General features: G+C 44.5%; 1 protein-coding gene across 3 annotated transcripts; it reads left to right on the top strand.

Annotated features, from left to right (window-relative positions):
- Positions 1 to 413: 413 nt before the first annotated feature.
- LOC142034140 (beta-galactosidase-1-like protein 2) lies at positions 414 to 26,791 on the top strand. 3 transcript variants are annotated; one of them, XM_075034841.1, is made up of 19 exons: positions 414 to 621; positions 5,011 to 5,208; positions 5,817 to 5,885; positions 6,201 to 6,296; positions 7,870 to 7,978; positions 8,294 to 8,386; positions 11,296 to 11,377; positions 14,526 to 14,590; positions 16,853 to 16,937; positions 17,954 to 18,091; positions 18,791 to 18,871; positions 19,105 to 19,211; positions 19,617 to 19,763; positions 20,181 to 20,252; positions 21,194 to 21,272; positions 22,488 to 22,575; positions 24,411 to 24,525; positions 25,471 to 25,587; positions 26,064 to 26,791. In XM_075034841.1, exons 2-19 carry the CDS (start codon positions 5,099 to 5,101, stop codon positions 26,148 to 26,150), a joined length of 1,740 nt encoding a protein of 579 aa, XP_074890942.1. In that variant the 5' UTR covers positions 414 to 621; positions 5,011 to 5,098; the 3' UTR covers positions 26,151 to 26,791. The 3 variants fall into 3 exon arrangements, with proteins under 3 accessions (XP_074890942.1, XP_074890943.1, XP_074890940.1); XM_075034839.1 differs by lacking the exon at positions 414 to 621 and adding an exon at positions 664 to 866; XM_075034842.1 differs by lacking the exons at positions 414 to 621; positions 18,791 to 18,871; positions 19,105 to 19,211; ... (5 more) ...; positions 25,471 to 25,587; positions 26,064 to 26,791 and adding an exon at positions 657 to 866 and having other exon boundaries at positions 17,843 to 18,050.
- The last annotated feature ends 200 nt before the right edge of the window (positions 26,792 to 26,991 follow it).

Below are 26,991 nucleotides of genomic sequence, written 5' to 3'. Positions count from 1 at the left end.
GCGTTGCAAAACGGTTCGGTTTCTGAGGTTTTGGGTTTTTTTTTTTAGTTGCGGTGTCTCTGTTAAGCTCTTCAAATGAACCAGCTCCTCTTTTCTCTCAGCCCATGGCGGGGAAGGGAGATGACAGAGCACTGGCGGCAGACACGGGTGGTTTTGGGTCTCGGACCGCCCTGCACGCCAAAAGGCCCTTGGGTCCGCTCCCTCCGTCTCAGAGGGAATTAATTTCTCTCACAGGGCGGCCAGGGCAGTTTAAAGCTCACGTCTCTCGGACAGAAACAGCCGCCTGCCCGCGGCGGGGGCCCGGCCGGCGGGGCTCGGACCTGCCCCCTCCGCCCTCAAGGGGCAGGGCGGGAGGCGGCCTGAGGGGGGACGGGCCCGCGGCCGCGACCGCTCCCTCAGCGAGACGGCGGTAACGGGCGGGGGAAATCTCCGCGCTGCCCCCCGGGCGGGCAGGGGGGCCCGGCTGCCGCGCCGGCGGGGCCCTCGCCACCCCCGTACCTGCTCGGCCGTGCAGGCCCGCCCGGCCCCGCCCGCCTCATGACTGGCACCAACGCCGCCAATCCTCAGCGCCCCACCCTGCGGGCGGGAGGCTGACGACCAATTGGACGGCGCCGAAGGGAGGTAGGGGGCGGAGCTCGGCGGCGGGCGGCCAATGGCGGGCGAACGGCGGGCGGAGCGGGGGTCTGTGGCGGCGGTGCCGGCGGGCCGGCTCCGGCTCCGGCTCCGGCTCCGGGACCGGGACCGGTTCCGGGGCGGCGGCGGTCGCGGTCGCGGTCGGCCGCCATGTGGCCGTGCGGCGGGCGGCGGCAGCGGCGCCTCGGGGGCGTCGCGCTCCTCATCTTGGTGCTGTGGCTGCTGCTGCGCAGGTGAGAGGCGGCACGCCCCCCCCCTCCGCTTTCCGCCGCGCCTCAGGGGTGGCGGGGAGGGGGGACAGCGGGGAACCGGGGCTCCCCCGGGGCGGCAGGGGTAGGGCGGGCAGGGGGTTTGCACGCCTGGGCGCAGGCCTGCCGCCCTGACGGGGGTTTGCTGGGGAGAACCGCGGCGCTTGAATGGCAGTCGGGGGCTCGTTTTTAGGGGGGGAGACGGTCATTAACTTCGCGCTGCCCGGGGAGGTTAATTGACGGCGACCCAGGCTCGATGCGATCTACGCGGCTTTTTCTTACCGGGACGCGTAGAGAAAGACCGCTGCCCACCCGTGGCTGGCGGAGAGAGCGTTCGACGGGAGCGTGGGAAGGACCGGGGGGAGGAACGCTGCCTCCACGCAGAAATGGTTTAAAAGCTCTCCGCGAGCGTTGCGCGTAACGTACGCCACTTCTTGTCCATCGCAAAAAAGGAACGGACGAGGAAAGACCAACTGCCGGCGCTATAAATCAGATTCTGCGTTCGGCTAATGCTACCCCTGCTGACCTTGGCCCTCTCGTAAGGCTTCACATCGTCGCCGCTCTGACGGATGGGGAGCGTTTGCAAATCAATCGCTCCGTCAGATCTAACCCAGCTCTGAAGCTGCCACGGGTGCCTCCGACGCGCTCGTACCAGAGCTGTGTTTCCCTCTTGCTCCGTCCAGCCTGTTCTGGGTCTGGTTCTTTCCGTTCTGCGTCCCCGCAAGGGAAGATGCAGTTAGTTATTACCACTCGGATCCTTTTTATAACTTGGATATTTTATAGTGGGTTCTTAAATTCATAGTAGGAAGTGACCCAATCCTCAAAGCTATAGAAAAGCCTTGATAAATCTTTGCATAATTAGAAGCAAAATTATTTTCTAGCTGGTCTTGGGGTCGTGCCACACACGTTCTTAGCAGAGGATTGTTGCAAACCGATACCTGATAAAAGCAAAGAAGTCTGTCTCTTGTAAGAGTGTATCTACAGAACACCGTATCCATTGGTACCCAGTGTTTTTCTCTGTGGCCCGAGTCCCCTGAGAATAAACTGTACTACAAAACACAGTGATCGTTATCCCAGCTGTGTTCACTGTGCACCTGGGGCTCGTCTGACCGACACAGGACCTCGGTTGCTGCAAGTCGTGAGTCAAGGCAGCCCAAAGCTTTCACTTTTCCCTGGCCAGAGGAAGCCCAGAATAAACAGCAAAGCCCTCCAAGGCAGGTCTAAGTAGGGTTTATGGATTAACTGAAAAGTCCCTTGTCCTCTGAAGCGTGTCCTTTAGTATTGGCAAAGCAAGCTGATGGTCTTCACGCTTCATCCCCTGTTCTGACTTTTTCTTTTCTGTTAGCTTTTCCCCCCCATCTGTTCTGGGTATGTAGCAGACGAATACCAAAGCTAAATCTCTTATCTCGTGCAGAGAGGACTTCAGCTAGGTTTTTGTTTTACAGGCATGAATGCCTTAGCATAGCTGTCTGGTTTAGCAGTTAACTGCGACTTTCCTATTCCGCTTGGAGTGTTTTGCACTTCAACTTACGTCTTATAAAGACAGATCATTTCGTTAAGGACTAACTTCTCCAACCCAATTTTGAAGCTTCTGTTCGGGGGCCGGGGGGGGGGAACTTGGTAATGTAATGCTATTTTTTTGCAAAAAAAGAGACTTCCCTGAAGCAGGGAGGAGACATAGGGACAAAGTAGGCCAGTAACCTTTAACAGAGACAAAAAAAAGATTGTTTGCAACCTGTGCTGTCATTGTAGAAGTGAGAAAAAAATATACTGGGAGCTATACATTGCTCTCAAGAGGAAGCACAGAGCCCAGGTGGGCTTTGAGCTGTGGAAATCAGCTCAGGGTAACAGGATGAAGGAAGCTCTGCTGAGTCACAGAAGTTTTTTTCAGAAGCCACTTGAACAGATCCTAGTGAGAGATTTGAGTTTCAGGATATCCAGGATAATACATTGAAAATATTGGGAGCCTGGGAGCTTCCTACCCGTCCTTCTCGGTGAGAAAAAACACTGGCGCCAGGGAGTTTTAAGGTAGGAAGCTTGATGGAAACTTGCCAACTAAGTTGTGCCCAGGATTAAGAAGATGAGCTTAAGTGATTTGTTTATTTTTATCTGGCTGTGTATGCTTCCTGAGTACAGCCTTCATTCTGGCACCAGTGGCAGTTAGCAGTACTGTTGTGTGCAGGGGCTTTACCTAGCTCAGAAACAGATTGGAAACTTAATTTTTTTCCAACTTAATCTTTAAAATTGGAGCTTTGTGTCTCCAGACCCCTTTGAGCTTTCTGCCTTGGGCTTGCCACCAAGCAATAGAAATAGAGAGATACAGCTGCAGTTTCAGGATCTGATTTGTGAAAGTTGCAATCTGTGGGAGATGTAGTTCTAGCAGAATAGAGGGGCAAGTAGCCATAGGATATCCTGCGTGTGGATTGAGAACCTCCTCCCCTGCTGGTAAAATTCACGGTAATTCCTTGGGAGCAATGCCGCCGTTCCCTAGCCTCACGTCATCATTCTGTGGCTGTACCTAGTTTCTTGTGTAGGTGACGTTTTTGATCCTGTTGCTACTCAGGCAGCCACCTTTTAAATATGGCAGTTAGGTATTTTGCGCTTATTTCTCCTACTTTGCGCTGTGCTACCTTCCTAAAAGCTTTGCTATTACTGCACCACCTTCTGAATGGGATACATTACAATCTCCTTGCTCAGCACTGTTGTTGCAAATGGTTTGACAATAAATGCTCGTGAGTGCTCGTTGAGTGAAGGCAGTGAGTATCTAACCTAGACTTCCTTTTCTAGGTATTACCCATGCCTGCTGCCGGTTGTTTCAGAGCCCTGTGAGAATGCTGTGCTACACAGGTACCCTCTGTGCTTGTCAGCCAGCCTGTGCAGTATCCTGGAGGTCTTAGATTTAGTTCCCTTGTAGTCTCCTTGTCTTGTGCCGGACAACAGGTAATCACTGCAGGCTCCTGGTTAGCAATCCCTGTAAACCACGCGCTCTGAAAAGTCCTCACCCTCTGCTAATACCTGCTCTACATGTAGTCTAGAAAACAGCCAGAGGCTTAGGTATTTCCCTCTTCTCCGAATGTGACATTTCTCTCAAATGTGTGGGTCACCCTTGCTATCTTGAGACGGGAATTCATCCCTCGCATCTGGCTGTGATAACGTCTCAGAGGAACAAGCTGCTACTGTCTAACTCTTTTGTGTATTCAGCGTTGTGGAACTGGGATGGTCTGATGGACAGCGTAGCTGCTTTGGATCTGGACTAGTTGGTAGTATGTTTTTTTTGGTTCAGTCAAAATGAACTGGGGAGCCATGTAAGGCAGTAGGAAGTAGTTTCTTGCATGCAGGAACGGACCCAGATGGAACTGTGATGGCATGAATATTGAAACTGGTAAGTGCTTTGGAACCTGGTATCTCCTTTGCTCCAGTTCTTTTGGCAAATAACATATTAAGGAATTAATCTAAGCAGTAATGCAGGCAGAGGTAAGTTTGTGATGATGGCAGACCTCATCTTTCCTGAGTGATGAATGCAGTCCAGGGCTTTTCTTTAAACTAAGGAGAAGGTTCTCCGTTCACAGTGAACAGGTGAGGGTTGTTTATTTTTTCCATGCATTGAGTTGGAAGGTCTCAGAGACCACAAGACATTCAGGGTAGCAATACTGAAATGCAGCCACTGCTGGAGCGAGGATCTGGAAATCAGCCAGCGTATGTCATCCTACTTCAAAACAGGGAGATCTTACATTTCCTAAGTTTTGAAAGTGTTCACTAGTATTGAGTGAAAACTTGCCCATTGTGTATTTTCAGCAAGTTCATTTCATCATCTCTGCCTGAGTAGTGCTGCATTTCAGTTGTAGAGTATGGCAGAGTGGCTTGCGGCATTCAGGATGGAAGCTGCTAGCGAAATGAATATTAAATACACATCTTGGGCAGGTCTTCCATCTGTTTTATGGTCTTCTGAAAAATCTATATGCTCTGTATGACAAAGAGTATGGTTTTCTTAAGAAGTAGGAAGGTCAGAGCTCATCCTGCCAGGTAGGGTGAAATGAGCAGCCTCTCATAGGGGGGCAGATTTCTTTACGATAAGCACAGATTTTTTTACTAGAGACTGGATGCTCATATGTCTCTCCTTCTCTTCTAGGTTTAACTGGAGTGAGCTGATCCCTCTGCGGTTATGGGGGAGGACCTTAGGCTTGCAGACAGAAAACTCACAGTTCATCCTGGAAGGCATGCCGTTCCGCATATTTGGAGGTTCAATGCACTATTTCCGAGTCCCCAGGGAATACTGGGAAGACCGCATGCTTAAGATGAAAGCATGTGGCTTAAACACTCTCACGACGTAAGTGTCCTCACTCCCTTGGCTCTGTCACAAGTACCTTGCAGCCTCTCCCCTCTTCCACAGTAGTTGGTGGGACTTTGTCGTTAATCCCAGTGGGCTATAGCAGTGTCTTTCTGTACTTGTTACTAGGAGAAAAGATGCAGAAAAGAGTAGTGGGGGCTCAGGTTTTCTTTAACCATCACACACTGCAGTATCCTCAAATACCGACTGGAACAGATGTCTATCAGATGTACTGGGAAAGTGCCTTCTTAATGCTGACCTGATGAGGAAGGGTCAGGCTCTGAAACAGCCATTCAGCACGGCTGTGATGTAGAAATTGCTCTTGTTTGGAGAGTGAAAGATATACCTAGAGAGAGACCACATTTGACGGTCTCGAGAAACTCAGATTTTGCAGAGTACGGGAAAAGAGTGCAACAAAGTAAGGACCTGTCAGAAAAATGAAAGAAAGGCACAGATAACGTGTAAATAGACACTTGTAATGTGTACATGCAGTCATCTCTGGATCTGTTACTGACTAACACAGCGAGTGCATAGTTTTTTCTGTGCTTCACAAATGCAGTGCCCTTTTCGGCCCTTCACCTCCACTGCCCCCTCACTCTGCATTTCAGGTACGTGCCATGGAACCTTCATGAACAAGAAAGAGGGAAGTTTGACTTCAGTCAAAACCTGGATCTAGAGTATGTGGTACAGCCAGCTCTATTATTAAATAGTCCTGTTTTGAGGGGAGGGTGTGCCTGTTGGTTCTGGATGAAGAGGTCATTTCCAGCTTGAAGCGGAGCCCGTACCTTGATCAGGCAATGGAGACTCTCATTCCTTCCCCTGCTTTCTGGAGTCCTGGGAACTTACAGGTTTAGTACCAATCCAGTATAGTTGCTTCATCAAGCAATTCTCTTCTGGTTCTGGTACCTAAATTTCATGGTGATTGGTGTATTAGGAGTGCATGGAGTAGGGATTCTGCAGTCAGACAATAATTATGCTGTCTGGATCTCTAGGGCCTTCCTTTCACTGGCAGCTAAAAATGGACTGTGGGTGATTCTGCGTCCTGGACCTTATATCTGCTCTGAATGGGACCTTGGTGGTCTGCCCAGGTAAGTGTGTAAATAGCTCGGTTGAGGCAAGTGTTTGGGACTGCGGAAGAAAACCCAAACAAGCCCCCTGATCATACAGTTGAGCCTCCTTCAGAGATTTAGAATCCCTGGCTGTTAGATGGGAATCTTTATTTTCTGTGTCCCCAAAGCAGGTGAATACTCATTATGTTATCGAGCTCTCCTAAGCAGTAGAGGTAGTAAGCCTGGAACCAGAATTTTTTTTTGAGTGGTTATTCTTTAAAATAATAGTTGTGTTATGGCATAATGGTTACAGCAAGAAAATAGAATTGGGGAAACCCATCTTCTACTGCTGTTGCAACTTGACTCTCTGTATAATAAGAATAGTAGTGTTTGAAGCTTGATGTAAGAATTCGCTTCATCTGAGGTCCATTTTGGAAGTCCTACTAGAACATGTGTATTATATGGCTGGCAGTAATAAAGACCCATAACTTTTCCAACCTCCTGTTGTATTTTCTTGTAAAGCGCACAGCTTGCTTGTAAGAGACTTTAAGAGCCGAGTTGAATACGTCAGCATTGAGACTTGCCTGGTTACTAGATCCCGGAGGAACCAGTGCCAGCTTACACACCCCTTGTTTTCCTTACGTTCACAGAGCATAAACCTCAGTGGAGACACTGGACAAAATTTGGGGATTATTTCTTTCAATCTTTTTGTTTTCCAGAATGCCCTGCCTCTGCCACCAGAGAGTTCAGGTGCAGAACCGCGGAGGTGTGTCAGGGTCTTACTCATGAGAGCATGGCTACCTGTGACCAGAGGCAGTAGCTAGCTCTACATTAGATTGAGAAGTGCATATATTGTCAGTTGTTGCCACATCATCCATGTATTTTTTTATCAGACAGATAAAAGATTCTGATAAAGAGCACCAGTACTATTCTTATTTTACAGATAAAGAGGCAATGATTTTGTAAGCCCACCGAGCTGCATATAGCATACAGGAGTTGAGTCTTTCAGACCTCTGGAAGCACTAGTAGTTAATGCCTCCGTTTGCAGAGACAAGGAAGGTACAAGCTCACGCTGCTTAAATTGTTATAGCACTACATTGTTCTGCTTTGAAACAAATGGCCCTTTTCTGTGTTAACCCCAAACCAGCAAACTAAGTCTTGTAAATCAGCAGTAGAAACCATGGGAACAATTACCAGAAGCTTTGTTTTGAGCCATGATTGGGGTTTTATGAGGGAGCACTTGGTTGTAGAGTGCCCTTGGGGAAGCAGGGAATTCCAGAGTAACCTTTAGAGAGGTAAGTTCAGCCCTTGAAATCTTATTGGGAAAGTTAATGAAATGAGCTTAGGCCCAAAGTACAGAACCAAAAGAAGGGGAACAGCTTGGCAATTGCAGTCTGGACTCAGTTAAAAGTCTGAGTGGTAGATAGCCTCACGTGGTGTCATTCACTGACTCACGATGTTGTCCATACCTGCACTGCGGGCTTAGCCAAGTGACACAGAAAGTTCAATGATTCCTGCCCAGATGTGATGTGATGTCGATGGGTGGTGTTACCTCTCATAGCCTTGACTGGACAGGAGACTCTAATAGCTTCTGGTTGATGTTTTCTTGTAGTTGGCTACTGCAAGACCCAGAGATGCAACTGAGGACAACATACAAGGGCTTCACAGAAGCCGTGGATGCCTATTTTGATCATCTAATGCCTATTGTCGTCCCTCTTCAGGCAAGTGCAATCCATTACCGTCTCTGCCCACAAGCAGGGACCGTCTGCACAGAGGAGTGTGAACTGTGTGTAATGGCAGCAGCTTGAAGCAATGACAAATCTACCAGCTTCACTTTAGGAACGAGTATGGACTGTAGTTGTCTGTCAGCTCTCTAGATCTAGCCGTCTGGTTATGCATAGACTTTGGGAGGATGAGAGGGTGGAGGTGGGTCCGTCTGAGGCTCATGCGTCTTTCCTGCAAGCTAGTGCCACAGTGATTTCAGTCCCTCTGATTAGAAATCATGGTGAACAACTTCTCCCTTTTATTCCCAACAGTACAAGAAAGGAGGTCCCATCATTGCAGTGCAGGTGGAGAATGAATATGGTTCCTACGCCAAAGACCCAAACTACATGACCTATGTTAAAATGGTAATGTTGGCGCATTTACTTGTTTCTGTGGTTAATCTCTCTCATATACTACCTTCCTTATAGTATTTTCTTTCTTCTGAATAACTTTTGAGCATGGCTTTGGAAACCCCGGAAAGCATCGGTGCATAATCCAGCTGCGTTTCCCTTGATGTTTCTTCCTGGAGTAGAAGAGATGGCATATGACCCTCTCAATACTGATAAGCCTGTGTTCTTATGTCTTTCAGAGAAGACAGTGATAGGGAAATGGTGGACTATCTGTAATACATAGCTGGCCTTGAAGAAGCTGTCTCCTGCTGGTCCTGTTTTGCTTCTCTTAGATGACATTAGAGAAAGGTTTCTCTTTGCCTCTGTTGACTTTCCTGGGAGGAAGGTTTATGTGAACAAGCCACCAGCACACTCCTCAACTTGCGTAATCTGGAGCTCAGCATCAGGCAGATTAATTTGCCTAATGCCTCCCTTACCCTTGTCAAATGGAGACTAGACTGTGCCCTGGCTCCGTTCTCTGAACTGAATGATAAAGAGTTGGCCAGTGCCCAAGGAGGTCAGGTTATCCTGGTGGATCTAACATGAGTCTGACCTGTTCATTTGCCCCTAGTACAATTGCAAGGCAGACAGTTAACAAGATCTGCAGTATGTCTTACAAGTTTCATTATTTAGTTTCTTGTCACTGAATGCTTAAAAGTGTTGCTGCACTGGGAGAGGTTACCCATCCCGTGGCGTGTACATGCTATAAATTGTATGTTCCCTGCTCTTCTGCTGCAGCATTATCAGGTCCTTCTGAAACCCTTCGGATACCCCAGCTTCGCCCTGAGCACCCTGAGGTCAGCTCTGGCTCAGGTTGTCCTAATGCTCAAGGTGTACAGAGGCTCTTCAACCAAATAAATTGCGTGGCAGGAGTCCTAATCTGCTTAGAGTGGTGCCCGCTCCTGCACAAACTCCATCTTGTGGAGTGATTTAACATTGCTTAGAAGGTTAGATATGAAGTGTACATATAAACAAGATGAAGAGTTAATTGCCAATCTGAATTGATAACGTCAAAATTGTCTGTTATATCTTCATAGTTTCCCTCCCTGTGTCCCACCAGTGGTAAGCATATAAACAAGTGGCTTTCAGAACCCTAAGCCAATGGGGCATGGAGACTCTGTTCTGTCTGAACAGTGTGCTGACTCGGTGCTTGCTTTTCCATATCTCGGTGATGAAAGGGCTTGTGATGTTTCACAGACTTGTCAGAACAGATTTCCTTGCCAGGCCTGTGGGTGTATTTTTGCAGTACTGTTTCTTCATATTCTGGTATTATTTGCAACTTACATCTGAGGAAGTGTATTATAGTGGTTAAAGATGAAAATGTGGGAAAGCAGGATTTGCAGGGCTTATTTTTTGGTTGGAGTGGGATCTAATGTGAGGTGGAGCTCCTAGTCTTTGTTCTGGCTGGGCCCTGAGCTTGGAATGTGGGAAGCTGATTAATTCACATCTGCACCTAGCATATATGACAATGTTGCAATCTTTCTGGAATTAATATACCCATTAAAAAAACCCCACGGTTCACACAAAACCTGAAATCCCTGTCCTTATCTCACTCTTTCGGGTGCAGTGCCTTTGCCTTCCAAAATGTGAAGGCCATGAAAGGGTGTATTGACACCTCCCTCCCCACACAGTACATGAGCTGGGATTAGCTGAGCACACACCCCTGTCTGCCTCAGATGCTGTTTCTATTCCTGGTTTCTCTGCTGCACCCTGAAATCCTGTAATGCATTTCAATGTGTGGCAGCTCCCTGCTGTTTCTCCATTTTGCACTTACATTGAAAAGGAGGTGAAGAAACTTAGTATTAATGCAGTGCTTAAGAATTATCATAATAAAATTTGTTAGAAATTCTGGTTCCCTCAGTAGCTGAATTTTGTCAGATAACCAGCATCTGTTCAGGTATCGATTTAGTGATGATAGGTTGATAAACTAACCAGGTTGTCTTAACTCTGAATTGGGTTTGTCTTTAAACTCTGTGTTGTAATGCTTCTCTAATGTAGACTGTGTGTAATGCTCAAGTCTACTCTTTGTGCAGGCATGTGCAATATGCAAAGGTTTCTTTAAACACACAGCAGATTAACTAGTCGGTGCACATGACACAGGTAACTCGTGTGTGAGCTGATGCGTCTTCATCACCATTTTACAGTTAGTAATTTAGAATTAAGAGACTGAGGCTTGTTTTCAAACCTTCTTGAAGCTGAAGGAATGACTTCCAATGCAGGTACAGTGAAAAGAGGGGATCATTTGCAACTAGGATTTACTAATCTCTCCTTCAAACATCAACGGCTGTTCTGTAAAAACACCACTGTAAGAGAACAATCCTAATGGGAAGATCCTTTCGTGTGCGTGTGCATTTTAAAAACCTTAGAGTGCTATTTCATACAGTGCTGTGGTATTGAAGAACCAGTAAATTCATTTAGACTTGACTGTTCAAGAACATAGGTACCTGAGCTGTCCTGTGATGGCATTCACTGGCAAACCAGCTATTTTCTCCTTTCAGCTTCCATTGTTAGACAATCAGGAAGGGTGAGCTGCTTTTCTTTTTATTCTTCCACCTGAAGGCCTCTTTTGATGGAAAGCAGTGAAGCTATTTATTAAACTGATCTCAGAAGAAGAAGATAAAATCCTGAAGTTTGATGCATCAGTGAGAAACTGATCCAGGTTTCTAAAACAAAATAAGATTTTTCAGTTGTCTTCAAGCTGGAAAAAGTAGGCAGGGAAGCTTCAGGAGGAATGGGAGATGTCACAGGAATAATATTTCTTACCAAGCCACTACCAGTTTCAAGCTATCCCCAGAGAAGGTGATAATGTACTTTAATGCTTTAATACCCTGGCAAATACTAAACTCAGGCTGTTAACACAATGGCTTTTCCTCTTTTTGATTTAGGCCCTGTTAAACAGAGGGATTGTGGAGCTGTTAATGACCTCAGACAACAAGAACGGGCTATCATTTGGCTTAGTGGAAGGAGGTATGTGCTTGTAGGAGAGCAAGGTAAGACTGTGTTCTTTGTCTGGGGCAGGTATAAAACATAGCCTTTGAATGAGAGCAGTATGCTTCGTGCGCTAAGCTGCACCCGTTAGCTGTACCCTGTTTGTGACAGGAGCTTCAGCCACAGGGAGGGGACCCCCCCGTAGCTGGATGTTATACACAGAGAACAAAGCCAGTCCCTTCCCAGAAAGGTTTAGAGTGGTTTTCTCAACATAAGGTGTAACACAGTGATAGCAGGATTGCTCCATGGGGAGGCAGCCTCTCTGCTTTCAAGGATATTAAACGTGTGCAGACTAAATACCTTGCTGCCTTCTGTCTAGTATTGGGCGTCTGTACTTCCCAGTGAGGTTAGGCAAGAGATGGCAGCACCTAGCATTTCTTGATGCTGAAAATACTACTTCTTATTGCTTCATGTGAATATATATTAAACAAATACCTCAGCAATTACTAATAGTAATAACTTAAGATACCTGCTTTGCAATTAGAAAGAGAAGAAAAAAGTCCATCAAAACCTTGATTCTGAAATCTTACATTCTGTAAGTTTAGCAGTAGTTTGCAGGGCAGCCCTGTCTTCTCAGCAAGCTCGCTCTCGGGTGTACAGCCTTTGGTAGGTAAGGTAAAGGAGGGTATCAGATGTGTGTAATGCAAAAGGAAGTCCATTTTCCCTTTCCCTTTTAAAAAGTGTAGTTCTATTAAGTGTTTAAAAATGCTGCTTAGCATGCCTCCTGCTTTTCACTGTGAAGAAATGGAGGTAGAGCTGTTTGAGTTTCACTGTGCCCTAGATCTGACTGTTTGGGGCATAATGCGATACTGATTTTCAGATTTCCAGATCCAGTTCAGCTGAGATTTACTATGTACTTGGCCTCTGACCTCTCCTGTGCTTCTGCCAGTTGCCTGCCTGAGTAGTAATTGCTTCCCTGAATGAAGTGTTTGCAGAGTGAAGTCTTTGAGTGCTGCTGTCATCGCTCAGTCGTAAATACTGTTAATTTTCTAAAATCAGGCATGGAGATGATTAAAGGGAAAGATTTTTCCCTCCTTTTTTTCCTCCTCTTGTTTTTATATGAGAGTATGAGAGGGACAAATTCAATAACTCTGAAGTCCATGGGCTTTCACCAGTATGGTGGTCTTCTCAATTGTATTTTTCTGGTGTGCAGCAGTTTTCAGCCTTGACCACATAGAGTCACTCTCTCCCTGCCAGCAAGCCAACATGTAGGAGGGCTGGTGTGGAAATGCCTGTCTAGCCCTCACCATCTTCTGTGAGAATGTTTACTGCCTCAGAGCTCATTCTTGTTTTGAGTTGTCTTTTCCAGCGTGTTGCATGCTGAGAGCTCTTTGATACCAATTTGCCTTTTAGATGTCATAACAATCTGCTCATTAGAGTCAACATGTCAAGTAATCAGATGCGTGGAATAACTAGGGCTCAAAGCGGTATAGCAGCAAGGTGGTTATGAAAGTGCTAAAGGAGAGAGAACAAAATCCACTGTAGGAGTGCATAAGAGAATAGAGAGAAGGCTCCTAACTGGAGTTTAAAACTAATGCAGTGATTCTGTTGTTTATTCTGTTCATCAGTGGTGTACCAATTTCTTTCCAAGAAGCGTTTGTAGGTTTCTGTTAGTGCCAGGAACAGTCAGTCTGGTGCTCTGCAGAGAAGGATCTGAGACTACAGTATTGTAGCCCTTATTCAGTGGTTGCAGCACATATTCAGGGGATGAGGGGGAAAGCTTTTGTTGTGGGTCCCTTCATGCTCACAGGTATAGTGGGATGTCCCGTGCTGTAGGGAAAATAACTCTGTCAGTCTCAGAGTACCTGTGCAGCTCCTGCAATCCTTCTCCCTTCACTGGCATGGTCAATGGCAAGAATCCCAAGCCAGGTGGCTCTAAACTGACCTGGTACAGCCCTTCTGGGAGCTGATGGGTGACAAAATAAAACCTCTGGATTCTCTCCAGTCCATGCCCGAAGCACTGTGGTGGAAAGCTGTGTCTATGTGAAAACTGCCTCCTGTGGAAAAGATGAATAAGGCTTTGGGGACTGGTTCTCCACACCTTTACACCATTTTCAATGGTGTGCTGTTAATCTGCATGAAGAGCAGAACTGGGCATGTTCGCCTTCAGGATTGCCAACTAATGTATTACATCAATGCTAAATCCATGTTTTATATTATTCTCCCACTGTGTTTGCCTGTGCCAAATTCTTCAGCTCAGCATGCTACATAGGTCAGCCTATTAAAATCAAGGTATAAATAGTGAGAAGTGAGCTTTTGCTTCTGTAAGTATTCTCTTTGAAGTGCTCTGTCTGACACAACTGGGGCTGGATTTGATACCAGTTCTCTTGTAAGAAGTCAAGTTTTAATACAGAATCATATCATTGCTCCTGCATTTTCAAAGTTTCTTGGGAGAAATATCATCAGTGTGTCTGAAGGCTAGAAAAGTATGAAAATGGTTCAAGCATGTACTGGGGGCTGGGACACTGATACCAGATTAGTGTCTTCTAATGCATCAGCTTCTGCAGACAGGTCTTCCCACTCCAGCACTTGAAGATCATGCAGTGACTTTCACTATACACGCAGCACACACAAACTAGTTGCTGGTTCCCCCATGCTGCCAGGGCAGAAGCACAGATAAGTCTTCCAATTACAATTTCTATCTGGTTCACTTGCACTGTGGTTTCTCTCACCCACCCCCACAGACATGACAAGCTGTAAGATATTGCCTGGGTAGTGATTCCTGCAGCTAAAGCCTGGGAGATCAGTGTGGCATCCAGATATGACTTTGTAGTAATAAGTTTGCCTTTATGTGGTGCCTTTTATCTGAGGATCTCCAAGTGCTTTACAGCCTCTAATTAAAGCTTGTGTCACCCCATGAGCTGCTCTGATGCTCTCTCTTTCTAGTATCTCTGAACATTAGAGCTAAAAAGATGGCCTGCAAGTAATTCCACTGTGTGCTGCGGTCCAGTTAGATTCTGCATACTAAGTGAAGACTTTGATAGGAAATTTCCGAGGATGTTGTATTGGTGGTTCAGAAGATGCTCCAGTTCCCCCTGAGCTTGTGCTGGGCTGATCCCTAAGGAGGTGGTCCCCTAAGCATTTTGTAGCTGTCTAAATTAATAACAACTTTTTATTTTCCCAATAGCACTGGCCACTGTTAACTTTCAGAAACTGGAACCCGGGCTACTGAAATATCTGGACACTGTACAGGTAAGATGCAGAAAAACTTTGTTCATCTAGGTTTTCCAGGACAGCATTAGAAATGAAGCACTGATAGTCTGTTTTGGTTTTGTGTGTTGGTTTGGGGCTTTTTTTGAACAAATGTTTGGGCTTCCTTCTCATTAAGTGAAATCCTTCTGGAATCAGTGAAAATACTTATGATGATTGCTCTGGAAAGTGAAGAAGTTTTTAAGTATGCTGTTATCCAGCACCTTCTTAAAGGCTTTCCATTCAGCTGTGTCCTGCCGCCTGTGTTTAGCCATTAGGGGTTAGATTTCATCACACTTTCAAGTGTTGATACCCAGTAGCATCCTACTTTGCAGTTGTCAGACCTCTCTCTTGAAGTTCAATCATCTTTTTCCCAAACTCATTTACCCTGATGCTGTGGATGCCAAGAGCATGTTTGAAAACTGTAGTCTTCAAATGCAGGGTGCTGATCTACTGCAGTTCTTCAGGGTACGCTGTGATGGGTGTTTCAGTCTTTTTCAATACCTCATATTCAGTGTAGATACGTGAAATTGTATTAATGGCATGCTGTGCAGAAGAGACTGTTGGCTTGAGTAGGCATTTGGTCCTGTTTCTGCTAGGACCTGCAGCAGAACCGATCAGAGGAACGCTTTGATTCCAGATACGCTTCCACAGTGACTTCACAAAACAGCTTTCACGCAGTGCAGTCCTAGGCTCTTCCTGCCTTCTCCGCAGCCCAGCCTACCTGGCATTCAGCAGTGCTAACTGCAGAAAAGCATTCAAATTTAGTGTGTTGCTTGAGCATCTTTAACCCCCTGTGCTGTCAGATATGTGAATCAGGGGTAGGGAATTGCCTAATGAACACGTGATGCAGAAAGTATCTCGATTGTGTGATGAGGGAGTAGTGAGTGAATAACAAGTTTTGGTTTTTAGTGACAGGTTCTCTTTTTGCATCCCCAGTCCTCTTCTATCCCTGTTGCTCTGCTTGCTCCAAATGTCAGCCTGGAAAGATGTGAACAACTGACGTGTGCCCCAGGCCCTGATCGATTCTCTTCTGATCTCTTCCCTTGGCTTTTGCCTGGACTGTGAAAGGAAACCTTGCTGCTGGCATGCTGAAAGTTGAATTCTAACACTTTAATTTGTTTTTCTGTCTTGTACAGGCAAGAGAGGCGATGCTGCACGTGCTTTCACCTTCTTTAGGTCTTACAAAATTCCCCAAACCCTGCAAATGAAATCCCCACCAACTGAATACATACATGCAACACGGCCCAATAATAGGAGCTCCTCCTTTGCCACACTTACTGATTACAAGATAGGAAGCCTGTCATTCATATTCATAAGGATTAGGAAGCTATGTTGCCTTTTCCTTGTTGGGATCTCTTATTCCAGAGGGCGATAAAACTCTTTGACTAGTTTACTGGGGATGGATTGATTAAACATATTTCCAAGAGCTGGTCTGAACCTGGAACAATTAGATTATTACAGGCACCTGCAGTTGTTTTCTTCTAATGAAACAAGTTTCTTTAATGCCACTTACCTTGGCCATTTCATGTGGCATCAGATAAAGCCCTGATCAAATAAAGGGCAAGATTGCCTTGACTTGAAATAAATACCATGAGGAGGGAGTGCCAGCCAGGCTGAGCACATGTTGTCCTGTCCGGTGTGATGGGGCTGGGTGGAATTCCACCGGAGCTAAGGGAGCTGGCAAGCGGTGACAAATGGGAAGCAATTGCTCTGTGTGCACAGCCTTTTTAATGAAGACCTAATTCCTGCAAAGGCTAATTCTTTCCTGCCAACACCATATGCGGCATTAAAAAGGCATTAAGCCACTAAGGTCTGCTGTTCCTACCTTGGCAAGCATTGGCTGCAGTGCACCTGCAAACTCTCAGCTGGCAGTGGCGTAGCTGATAAGCAGACATTTATAAATGTGTATTTCTAGCAGAAGCTAAACAGTGACACTTGGTTTGTCTTTTTGCTACAGCTCTACCAAACAACAATATCCAGAACTGTTTGGAATTACCTGATTGTGTGCCCTTGTTTTTGCTTTGTGTCTAGCAGAGTACTTCTCTGCTTTGCTTGCCTGTTCTGGGCATTGCTGACCCACAACATCTTGTTCCTCACTCGTTCAGAACTCCTTAGCTGCTTTTTTTAATGCCAACTTGAGAAGAAAACACTCTTGTAAACAATGTCACCAAACTGCATTTGAACAATGCTTCTCTAGAAAATAGGGATGAGTGCAAGACTGCCCTGTCTCCATTTTAACTCTTTGTTTTTGTTTTGATACAGAGAGATCAGCCAAAGATGGTGATGGAGTATTGGACAGGATGGTTTGATAACTGGGGAGGCCCTCACTATGTCTTTGATGCAGACGGTGAGTGCCACATATAGTCATGGAAAAATGACATACAACTTTTTCAAATTTTCTGTCCTGCTGTAACCTTTGCTTTGTGTGAGTCTTTGTAAATGAATAATCTGTCAGTGAGTGGGTCACATTGCTGTGCCTTGGATTTTCTTCAGTAGTGTTACTAAACAGCAGCTCTTTTAAAAAAAAAAAAATAATTTTTTTTTTCTTTTTATTTCTCGAAGAGGGACTCTATGGGGTGTGCAGAGAGCCAAACATCTTAGGATATTAGAGATAGCCTCATGCTCCTTTAGGTGGATTTTAAAAATGCAGCCCAGTGATATAAATCATCTGTTTCACCTCCTGAGCTAATCTAAATCCTGTGAAGACTTTGTGTTTTGTAAAAATGTCACAAGTGTTGTGAAGCCTCCATCATAACAGCATTACTTGTCTAGTGAATAAACAGTCTTCATTAAGAGAGGATTATTTTACCTTTTGTGGGAATATGGTGAACTTAAGCCTCTTGCAAGTATAGCACCTTCTGAAAAGTATCATGTTTTTTTCTAGTTTAAAAGCTCATTAGGAAGGAAGACTAGTATATAAAAAAAATAACCCACCAACCCAGAACCTCCAGGGCATCTAAAGTACAGTGAAAACAGAGCTATGTAAGACTATTTTAATGACTCTCGCATCCTCCTGCAATTGTCTTTGTAATTGGGTCATTAGTGCGTTGAGTTTAAGAGTCTGATTGAGTAGTCCTTGCAACTCTTCTGCTTAAAAGCAAAATTTCTGCTCAAGTACATGAGCTTTTACCCTTTTTCACCTATAGGAGAGGTATATTTGAATGTATTAATATGTGCTGGTATGTCAGTAGATGTGCTGCCCTTACTGAGGGCAAAATACAAATCACAATACAAATCACTGTAATTACACAGGCGTGACTGACTGACAAGGACCAGAATGTTTGTGTCTACTTTGAATTACTGGAAGAGTGTTAGCCTAGCTTCTTGGTCTGTGGCCTTCCTGGCACTGCCCTTCCTTTACAGAAATGGTGAATACTGTAGCAAGCATCCTCAAATTAGGAGCATCCATCAATCTCTACATGTTTCACGGAGGCACCAACTTTGGCTTCATGAACGGTGCTTTGGAGGCTGATGAATACAAGTCAGATGTCACCAGTTATGGTGAGTTTTCTTTCACTGCCTTGCCTGTGCACCTATTGTGATACTGCAGCTCAGACTACCCTTTGGGCTAGTTACAGTTGACAGAAGCATTGAGAGATGAGAAATTCTCATTTCATTGAGAAATGATCAGTACAACCACTTTGTCATGGAGAGACGACTAGGAACATAGCTTAGAAGCAAATGCCTGTCTAAAACGGGGCTTACTTTAGCATTTCCTATTTCCAGACCCATTCCAGGATGTGGAGGATCCCCTCATTCTGAACTGGAAATAGAAGTTGCAGATGATGACTTTGCTTCATGTTCTCTCCATGCTGGTGCTTCTTTCTAGGGAAAGATGGTGATCCAAGATACAGTTCTGTTTTTTAATTTTACCATGTCAAATTGTACCATAAAGCTCTCTTCATCCAAACAGCCCTTTGTTAAAATTGTTAATCGTTGACTTTATCTTGTGTGAAACTCTGGATAGTGCAAATTAGATCACTAAAAGTATGTTGCTCCTTGGTGAGTGGCTCTTCTCCAAATTAAGCAACTCTGTGGTTGTCTAGCTACATTCACACAGATGAAAGTGTACAGGTTTCCATAATATAGACAGTGCCAAGAAAATTGTGTCTTGGGATTTTACTTCTTTGATGACAGTGTACTTGAAGGCTGTCCCAGAGCTGCTGTAAGTTTTTTAAAACATATCTGCTTCTTTTTCAGATTACGATGCTGTGCTGACAGAGGCTGGAGACTATACATCCAAATTTTTCAAGCTTCGACAACTCTTCAGCATGATCATTGGTAATTATAAATCCAAGAACCAAAATACTGTTCTACCTACAGTGTTAAGTCAGAGACTTGTTTAAAGTGGCCCTTCTGCTGGAGCCCTGTGACTCTGGTTGGTTGGTTGGCTGGGTGCTTTTTCCAAAAGATGAGAGGGAGGACCAAAGGAGGTCTGGAGGGGCCTTAAATCTGTGTTGGCTATTTGCATCTGAAATAGTTGTTCCATCTTTCTCTTTCTTTTTGCATCACAGGCCAGCCTCTTCCTCTCCCTCCCATGATTGAAAGCAAGGCTTCATATGGTGCAATCCTGTTGCATCAATATATCTCTCTCTGGGATGTGTTACCATCTCTTTTACAGGTAGGACCACCAATTTCAATGCATCTCAGTACTAAAAGGCATCACCTCTTAGGTGGAAAAGGTGATTAGTGCACTGGCTTGTTATCCCACAAGGATAAGATTGGGGAATGTTTCGTCAAGGATATGCAAAGGAGGCAAATCTTTCATCTCACCTTTTTTACTGCTACTTCTGTTCTCTCGGAATTCCAGTTTTGCAAGTCCTTGGCTCCCTTTTCTGGTACCTTGTCTTCATTGCTGTAGCTTTCATAGAGTCATAAGGTAACTCAGGTTGGAACAGACCTCTGGAGGCTGACAGGGTAAATGTAACATGTGGCAGAGTGGAACACCTATCTTAAATGAATTGCCTCTGTGGCCTATCAATGCTGAGAGGCCACTTCTGCCATTAAATTTGTTTCTCCTTTGCAGCCCATTAAGTCAGAGTTTCCTATTAACATGGAGAATCTGCACCTAAATGATAGCAGTGGGCAGTCGTATGGATATGTGCTCTATGAGACTGTCATCTTTGGTGGTGGACATCTGCATTCAAGGGACCATGTCCGTGACCGAGCACAGGTAAGGAGCAGAGGGCAACTGTGACTAACTTCAGTCAGCTATAAATGCTTTGGTCTTGGCAGCTAGGCAGGAAATGGGCTAACCATGAAGGAAAATGTGAAGTTTTAGATTAGAAGTGTGATTTGCTCTCTTCAGTTCTCAGCTAAGCTCCAACCCTTATCATTTGTAAATCAGCTTGAGGTTCCAGTCTACTAAAACTTACAATATCTTTAAACATCAGAATACGGAATGTTCGGAGAAATGCTGTGATTTTTTTTTTTTTCCCCACCTAGACCGAATCAGTGACACAGTTATGGATGCTGAGTTCTAGTTTCAAGTAGAGACAGTTTCCTCCCCAAATACAACTTCAGTAACCTATGCAACAAATGATGATAGTATAATTGATGAGAAGTTGCTCTCTTGTGCTCTGTTCTGCAGGTGTTTGTTAACACCATGTATGTTGGTGAGCTGGACTACAACACAGTGGAGCTCTCCCTTCCTGATGGACAGGTAACTAATTGGAGATTGCTCACAGCAATAGTGTGTGGATAACAGAACCAAGACCACAAAAGAGGCATAGCTGTCAAGAAGGCACCTCCCACCTAATCCATTTAACTAGCTGGTACGGTAGCCTTACACTGGGAATGGTTGTTATACCCTAATTAGACACTATTTCACTAGTGAAATACAGTGTGATTTCACTGCTAAGTTACTATTTGTGATTGAGAAGTGTTTTTTAAATACTTTTCCATGGAGAAAATTCAAGTCATTGTAGTCCTTGCTGCACAAAATTTGCCAGCCATCTTGCCACACCCACAACTGTAGACACCGAGTACCGGTACCCTGTTTGTGCAGATTCAGTCCATGTAGACTTCATCTTCCTTAGCACAAAGCAGGTTTTAAGGGGCTTTGGGGGCTTTTGCACCTTTTGGGTCTCAATTGAAATGAGGGGGAATGTCTCTCTTCAGCTCTGAGAGTAGTCTTACCCTGGCAGAAGTTGGCAATAAGACTAGTATATTGATTGAATGCATATCAACAGAGCTGTGCATGGCTCCTAGGAGTGAGTGAGTGGATATACTAATAGTTCTTATGACTTGTGGGAGAGCTGTATGACATAAGCCTGTACTACGTCAAACTCCATTTCTGGCTCTGCGGGCGATATCAAAATGGTACTTAAAAATTCAACAGAAAAAAAAGAAAACTTTTATGAAAAGGCTGAGAGTTCCTCAGTGGCATAACTGTGCAGCAGCTGAAAGATACGGGGACACTGTTCTGTCACATAATCCAGAACTTTAAAGTAAACAGATAAATTGCAACTGCCAAAGGTATTGGTGCCACCTACCCTCTTAAACATGTCTACTGACCTGTGTTAACCAAGCATTGTGGCTGATACAGCACATGCTGCGCACTGGTCCAGCTGATGCTGCTTTTTTTTTTTTTTTTTTTAACAGGGATTCAGGCAGCTAAGACTCTTGGTAGAGAACCGTGGTCGCGTCAATTATGGCCTGGCATTGAATGACCAGAGGAAAGGTAAGTTAAGTTCTTTGTTCTCAGACTGTCCTAGATAGCTCTCTGAGTTTAAATGCTGTAGAACTGTGCTTTACACAGAACCAGACTGAAGACCCGATACAGCTATCGTAGTGCTAGCCAAGACTATCATCTGGGAGTCAGTGGGAAATGGTGTGACAGAAGGAACTTCTCAAAAAACACAGTTCATCACCCCTTGTCTGGAGTGATCGTACATGAAAAATAGTCACTGCTTGATGGTTTGCATTAAGGCTTCTTATTTTATAGGGGTACAACTAAACCCAAGGCCATCAATGAATCTTATTCTGCTCTAGATTTGCTAGGTGATGTTAGGGTACCCTTTCTCTTGCTCTGTGAGCCTGCTACTTCACAGGGAGAGAAGGAAAATACCTTTTTTTATCTGTGTTTCCCCCTGGGGGTTTGATATGGGAGGATCACAACATTTAAAAACTCACACAATATCAGGAGGAATCAATTGCATCCTGTTGAGCAGAATTTACTAAAATGTTGAAGTCTATCACACAAAACTCTGGAGCTGGAAGAGGTTGAAACCCCAGGATTCTAGTTTAGTGGGGATCTGTATGCAAAAACTATACAAAATAGACTAAGGGAGTTAGGCACGTGACTCTACTAATTTTATTTTGCTGCAGAAGAGGCGCATAAAGCCTCTGCGCTGCTTAGGCAGTCTCAACTGCAGTCCCATAATGAGGAGGCTAGCTTAGGACCTAGGCTTTGCCTGCTACAGGGAGAATAACACTATCTAACAAGAGAGTGCTAAAGGCAAATTACTTATTGAAATGTCTTAGATCCTTGGATGGAAAGCACTGGATCAGCACTGGGCATTAGTGCTTGCCCATGTTATATTTTGCTGGGCCTATTAGAGAAGTAACTGATCTACTGCTTTAAAAAAATCTATACGTGGACAGCTAACTAAAAAACAACGATAACAACAAAACTCCATCTGCTGCACGTGCCAGCAATGTTTTCTGCTTGGAGGGTGTTTAACGGCTTGGTGAGTTGAAGCAAAGGAGAGAGTGGAGAGGCCAAAGCATAGTAATGTTCCCCACTCAATCTGGATGAGCAATGGGACCATATGGACTCTAATTCCATTGCAGAATGTGGCTGCTTTCCATCTCCTGCTGTTCCTCGCATTCAAATAGGAAAATCTATCAGCTTTAGCTGTTTTTCAACTCTTCATTACCCCCATTGCTCTTGCAGGCTTAATTGGTGACGTCTTCTTGAATAAAACCCCCTTGAGGAACTTCAAGATTTACAGTTTGGAGATGAAACCTGGCTTCATGAAAAGGTTTGGGGGATTTAAAATTTTTTTCTTCCTCATTTGAAACCAACTGTTTACCAGCAGTACAAAATCTAATAGATAGCAGTTAGATGTATCAGAAAGACAGCACAAGGTGAAAGTAGGTAGGTGGGGTTTTGCACCGATAAGTTCCTTGCTGGTACCTTTGCCCGAAACAGTGCAGAAAATGGTGCCACTTTATTCATACCATTACTTAGAGGTGAAATGTATTCCCACTGTGGAGGATTTGAAGACTTCCTCATAGCCTGTACAGCACGGTTAGATGGGGTAAGTAAAAGCATGGCTTACCCAAAGGGGTGGGTCCCAGCACACTCCCATGTCGGAGAAGTTTGTGTCTTTCTTGAAATTAGCTATATGGCTGATATATTTAGTAATTCAAACTCGCAAGGGACGGATTAATTCTAGGAAGCTACTAATAGTCCATTAACAAGTCCAGATGGCTTCCTGTCTTTTAAGTTATTTTGCTTTAATTCAAGAAAGACTGAAGCAGAAATCTAGCAGGGATAAGTCAAGGAGCCTCTGTTAGTAGATATAGAAAACCTTAGCAAATGTTTAAGGCAACAGATGCCCTATGGACTCTGGCCATGATCCGGAGAGACTGTTTTGAGTTATATTGTTAATACCAGAAAGTAACACATGTGCATCCCCCAGGATATCACAGCTCCTGCATTTCATGTAGGAATGAGAGAGAGGCCATGTTAAACTGAAATGGCTTTTAAAAGAAAAAGAGTCTACAGTTTTAAATCTCTAAGGACAATCTTAACAGGTGCTGGGGGGCTACTTGAAGGATTCTTATTGATGGGGTAACTTGCAATAACCTTTGACTGCAGGGTTTTAGAAGAGTATTTCCAGTGAGGAACATTGAAGCAAGTGAACTGCCATGCCCAAACAAAAGCAAGATTAGTCAATGCTACAGTAAGTTACTGGCAATTGACCAGTAGCAATGAAACACAATCAGCTTACAGTCACTGCGTAGGAGGATGGAGCGTATGGCATTGTGAAAGGAATTGTCGTAGCCTTTTAGTTGAATAATTCAGTAGCAGTCAAGCTGCACTGGATCAATAAATTCCCTGAATCCAAGAGGTGCAGTTCATAAGGGTCAGAAGGAACATGTTCTGACAGAAGCTGAAGGCTTCTGTGGGACTTCTTTGCTTCTTATTTTTCTTCTGTTTGTCCCCTGCTCCTGAATTGTTGCCACAGGTAAGAAATAATGCCAGATTGCCCCTAATTACTGCAAACTTGTAATGATGTGTTCACGTTCCTCCATAGGAACATGGGCAGGAATGTCTGTTTTGAATCCTATCAACCCTGCAGGTTTTCCTTGAGCCTGTGCTAGCCGCATGCATTTAAAACTTGCACCATGGCACTGTCGCATCTGAAGGAGGATGGGCACTTCAGCAGCCAATGTGAAGCAGAGATTTTTACGTTTCTATAAAGTATTAGAGAAGGTGATAGCCCCACATATCCTTTTTTTGTACCAGAAATTGGCCTATCAGTGATGTGGCAAGCATAGGATAATGAAGACTGAGACGTACCACCAGTATACTTATCTTAAGTGGAGGGGAGAGATCAGCTAGGTGCTTGCCTTGAATGTTTACTGGAGATAAACACTTCATCCCTTTGCAGCATGAAGAGTATTGCCTTTAGGACCTACCACTAAAAAGCAACTGCTTGACATTTCAGGCATGCAAGGAAATAGCAACCTTGTTTTAACAAAATCCATCCGCCATTGTAAGCAGTGATTTGAAATTATCTTGAGACCAGTGTTGCGTCTCTCAGTGCTGCCTGGTGCTTCCCTACTGCGTTTGGTCATTCTCTTACAGCTTGCGACATATTGCTGGATGGAGTGCAGTTCCAGATTACTTTGTCGGTCCGGCTTTTTTTCGCGGAAGGCTGTGGATAGAGCATCAGCCACAGGACACTTTCTTGAAGCTACAGGTAAGTCCTATTTTGCTTTCCCCCCTATTTTTGCTTGATCAAGATTTTGAAAAAGCTGGTTAGAGAGGCGCTTGTGTAATATGTCTGACTGAGCTCTGTCTTGTAGTCTGTAGTTTTGTAGTCTTCCTCTGATCTTGGAGAAAGAGAATTATTTTGAGAGTGTAGAACTGTTCTCAAGCTGGCAGGTAATTCTGTTCAGTCCGTAGTGGTCCTGATAGAAAACATGTGCAATACTGACCCTGCAAAGCTCCTAATGAACAGTTAGTCTTTTTTATTGACATACAAATGCTATTGCTTTTCTAGTTGCAGAGGAGTAATGGGCACAAAAAATAAAGGAGGCACTAGTTTTATCCCTGTCTCCTCCATGTGATATGGAAAGAGTCACTTCTCTGTAGACATGGCATGAGATTTAGCATTCACATCTTCCTTCTGTGGAAGATTGCTAGCTCTTGCATAGAACTTAAGATGAGATATTAAGTATTATTAAACTTCCTCCTCCAATTTCAATCCCTTAGAGCCAAGGTTCATGCCAGTCATTCTTGTATTGCTCACTTTTCCATTTGTGCTTTGTTGTAAATTATGCTAGTCAGTAGCAATACAGTGTTTCTTTCACCTGGGAAATAGGTGAGGGGAGATACTCTATGCTTGGGAAGAAGTAAAGATATATCTGTTCAAAAGGATGAAGTTTCCTGTACAAGCATAAATCATGAATTGCACATTTTTGAAAGCTTTATCCTTTAAATTAGTACATTAAGGATAACTCCTGTTCAACAGGGCTTACTTAAATGTTCATGGCTTCAGGGAGTTGCACAGGGAAAGCAAGCAGAAAACCTGCAGAAAGTGGCCTGAGAGGATGCAAGTGTGAAAGTAGACTTATTTTCCTGTGGGGATGCTAACTAGGTGACACAGCTGCATCAGTAATTCTGTGTACTGTCTTGATTCTAGGGCTGGGAAAAAGGAGTTGTGTTTGTCAATGGTCAGAACCTGGGCCGCTACTGGAAAATTGGACCTCAGGAAACACTCTATCTTCCTGGCCCCTGGTTATGGAAAGGGAGCAATGAGGTGAGCGGCTTTGGTGGGATTTCTCTTTGCTTGTTTGTATTATTAAAGATCCTGCTCTGAGTCATGTCCCAAAGAGCTAGACATACACATTATATTAATTACCTATCTCTAGCTGAAAACCAGCGCAATAGAGAGGGAGGAGACTGTTATCTCCTAAGATCTGTGAAAATGAGGGAAGGTGCTGCTCTAAAGCTGACTATGGCTGTGACAACCATTAAGACATGATGAGGATGGCAGCTAAACTTCAAAGCACTGCATCAAGTTCAAAATCAAGACAAACCTGATTTGATGCTGGTTCATTTTCTGCATCACGTGCTGCTGAAGAAGAATCACAGTCACTGTTCAGACTCATATTGATTGATTTCTTTAAATGATGCTTCCTTCCCCTGCTGTGATTGTATGCCTTTTCCTCCTAAAAATATTTAAAGTAGCTCAGCCTTTGTATGAAGAACTTTATATATCCCTCTCTTCTGCAGATTGTCATTTTTGAAGAACGCACTGCAGGACGGATAATACAATCTGTCGACATACCTTACTTAGGAAGGACCCAGTACGTGGACTGATGAGAGCTTCTTTCCCATGTTTGGTTCATCTTGAATATTCCTGGTTGCATGTCTGGGGACATGATGGCCCAGGCACTTGGGCATGTTAATTTCCACTAGACCCAGGTAAAGGATTTGCTCTTTGGCAGTAAGTTCAGAAGAGAGAATGGGCCCTGAAGGAACCAGAGTCCATTGTTTCATAGATGGATGTGGAAGCTCATCTCCCTGCACTACCGAGGACCCACAGCTTGGATGGCTACGCATGATGTTATGGACTGTCTGGTGAATGTTGGGGAGTAAAAAGGTGCTGGAGGCAGGAGAGGGGGAGAGAGAGAGGGAAAGAACTGAAGCCATCTGAACTGAAAGCTGAGCTCAGCTCTCCAGTGACTTTAAAAATGTGTTATTACTGGCCTCCTTGCTTTTATAATTAGATAGGGAGAAAATAGTTGGTGAACATGTGAGTAACGAGGTGTGGAAAACCATTTTGTTGTGCTTCCAGGCAGAATTTAGCAACTTACTCTGCAAAGAGGCCGTTACTTGTTCACTTGTTGGAAGCCAAGTTGGTTGTCAAATGACTTTAATCCGAGCTTTTTTTCCACTAAGTTTTACTATGGAGGTTGTCTCTCTCTCAAAAAGGGAAAAAAAAGTTTTAAAAAGTGTAATGTGTTTTGTCCTATATCAAATATATCATCATGTTTCAGGCCAGGCAGGAATAAGAACTGAGGAGGAGGTGCAGGAGGAGAAAAGGACAAGTTAGTCTTCCAGTCATCCCTCCGCCCCTGCTCTCACTGTGAAGCACCTAAAGATGAAATTCCCCCTTGTAAAATGAGCAAGGATCAGATTTTTGGTTGGGATAGAAGTA

Source organism: Buteo buteo, chromosome 9 (assembly GCF_964188355.1).
Source record: "Buteo buteo chromosome 9, bButBut1.hap1.1, whole genome shotgun sequence".
In the NCBI taxonomy this organism is placed as follows: domain Eukaryota; kingdom Metazoa; phylum Chordata; class Aves; order Accipitriformes; family Accipitridae; genus Buteo; species Buteo buteo.
Note: the sequence above shows the minus strand (reverse complement) of the source record. Positions and strands in the feature narration are given on the sequence as shown.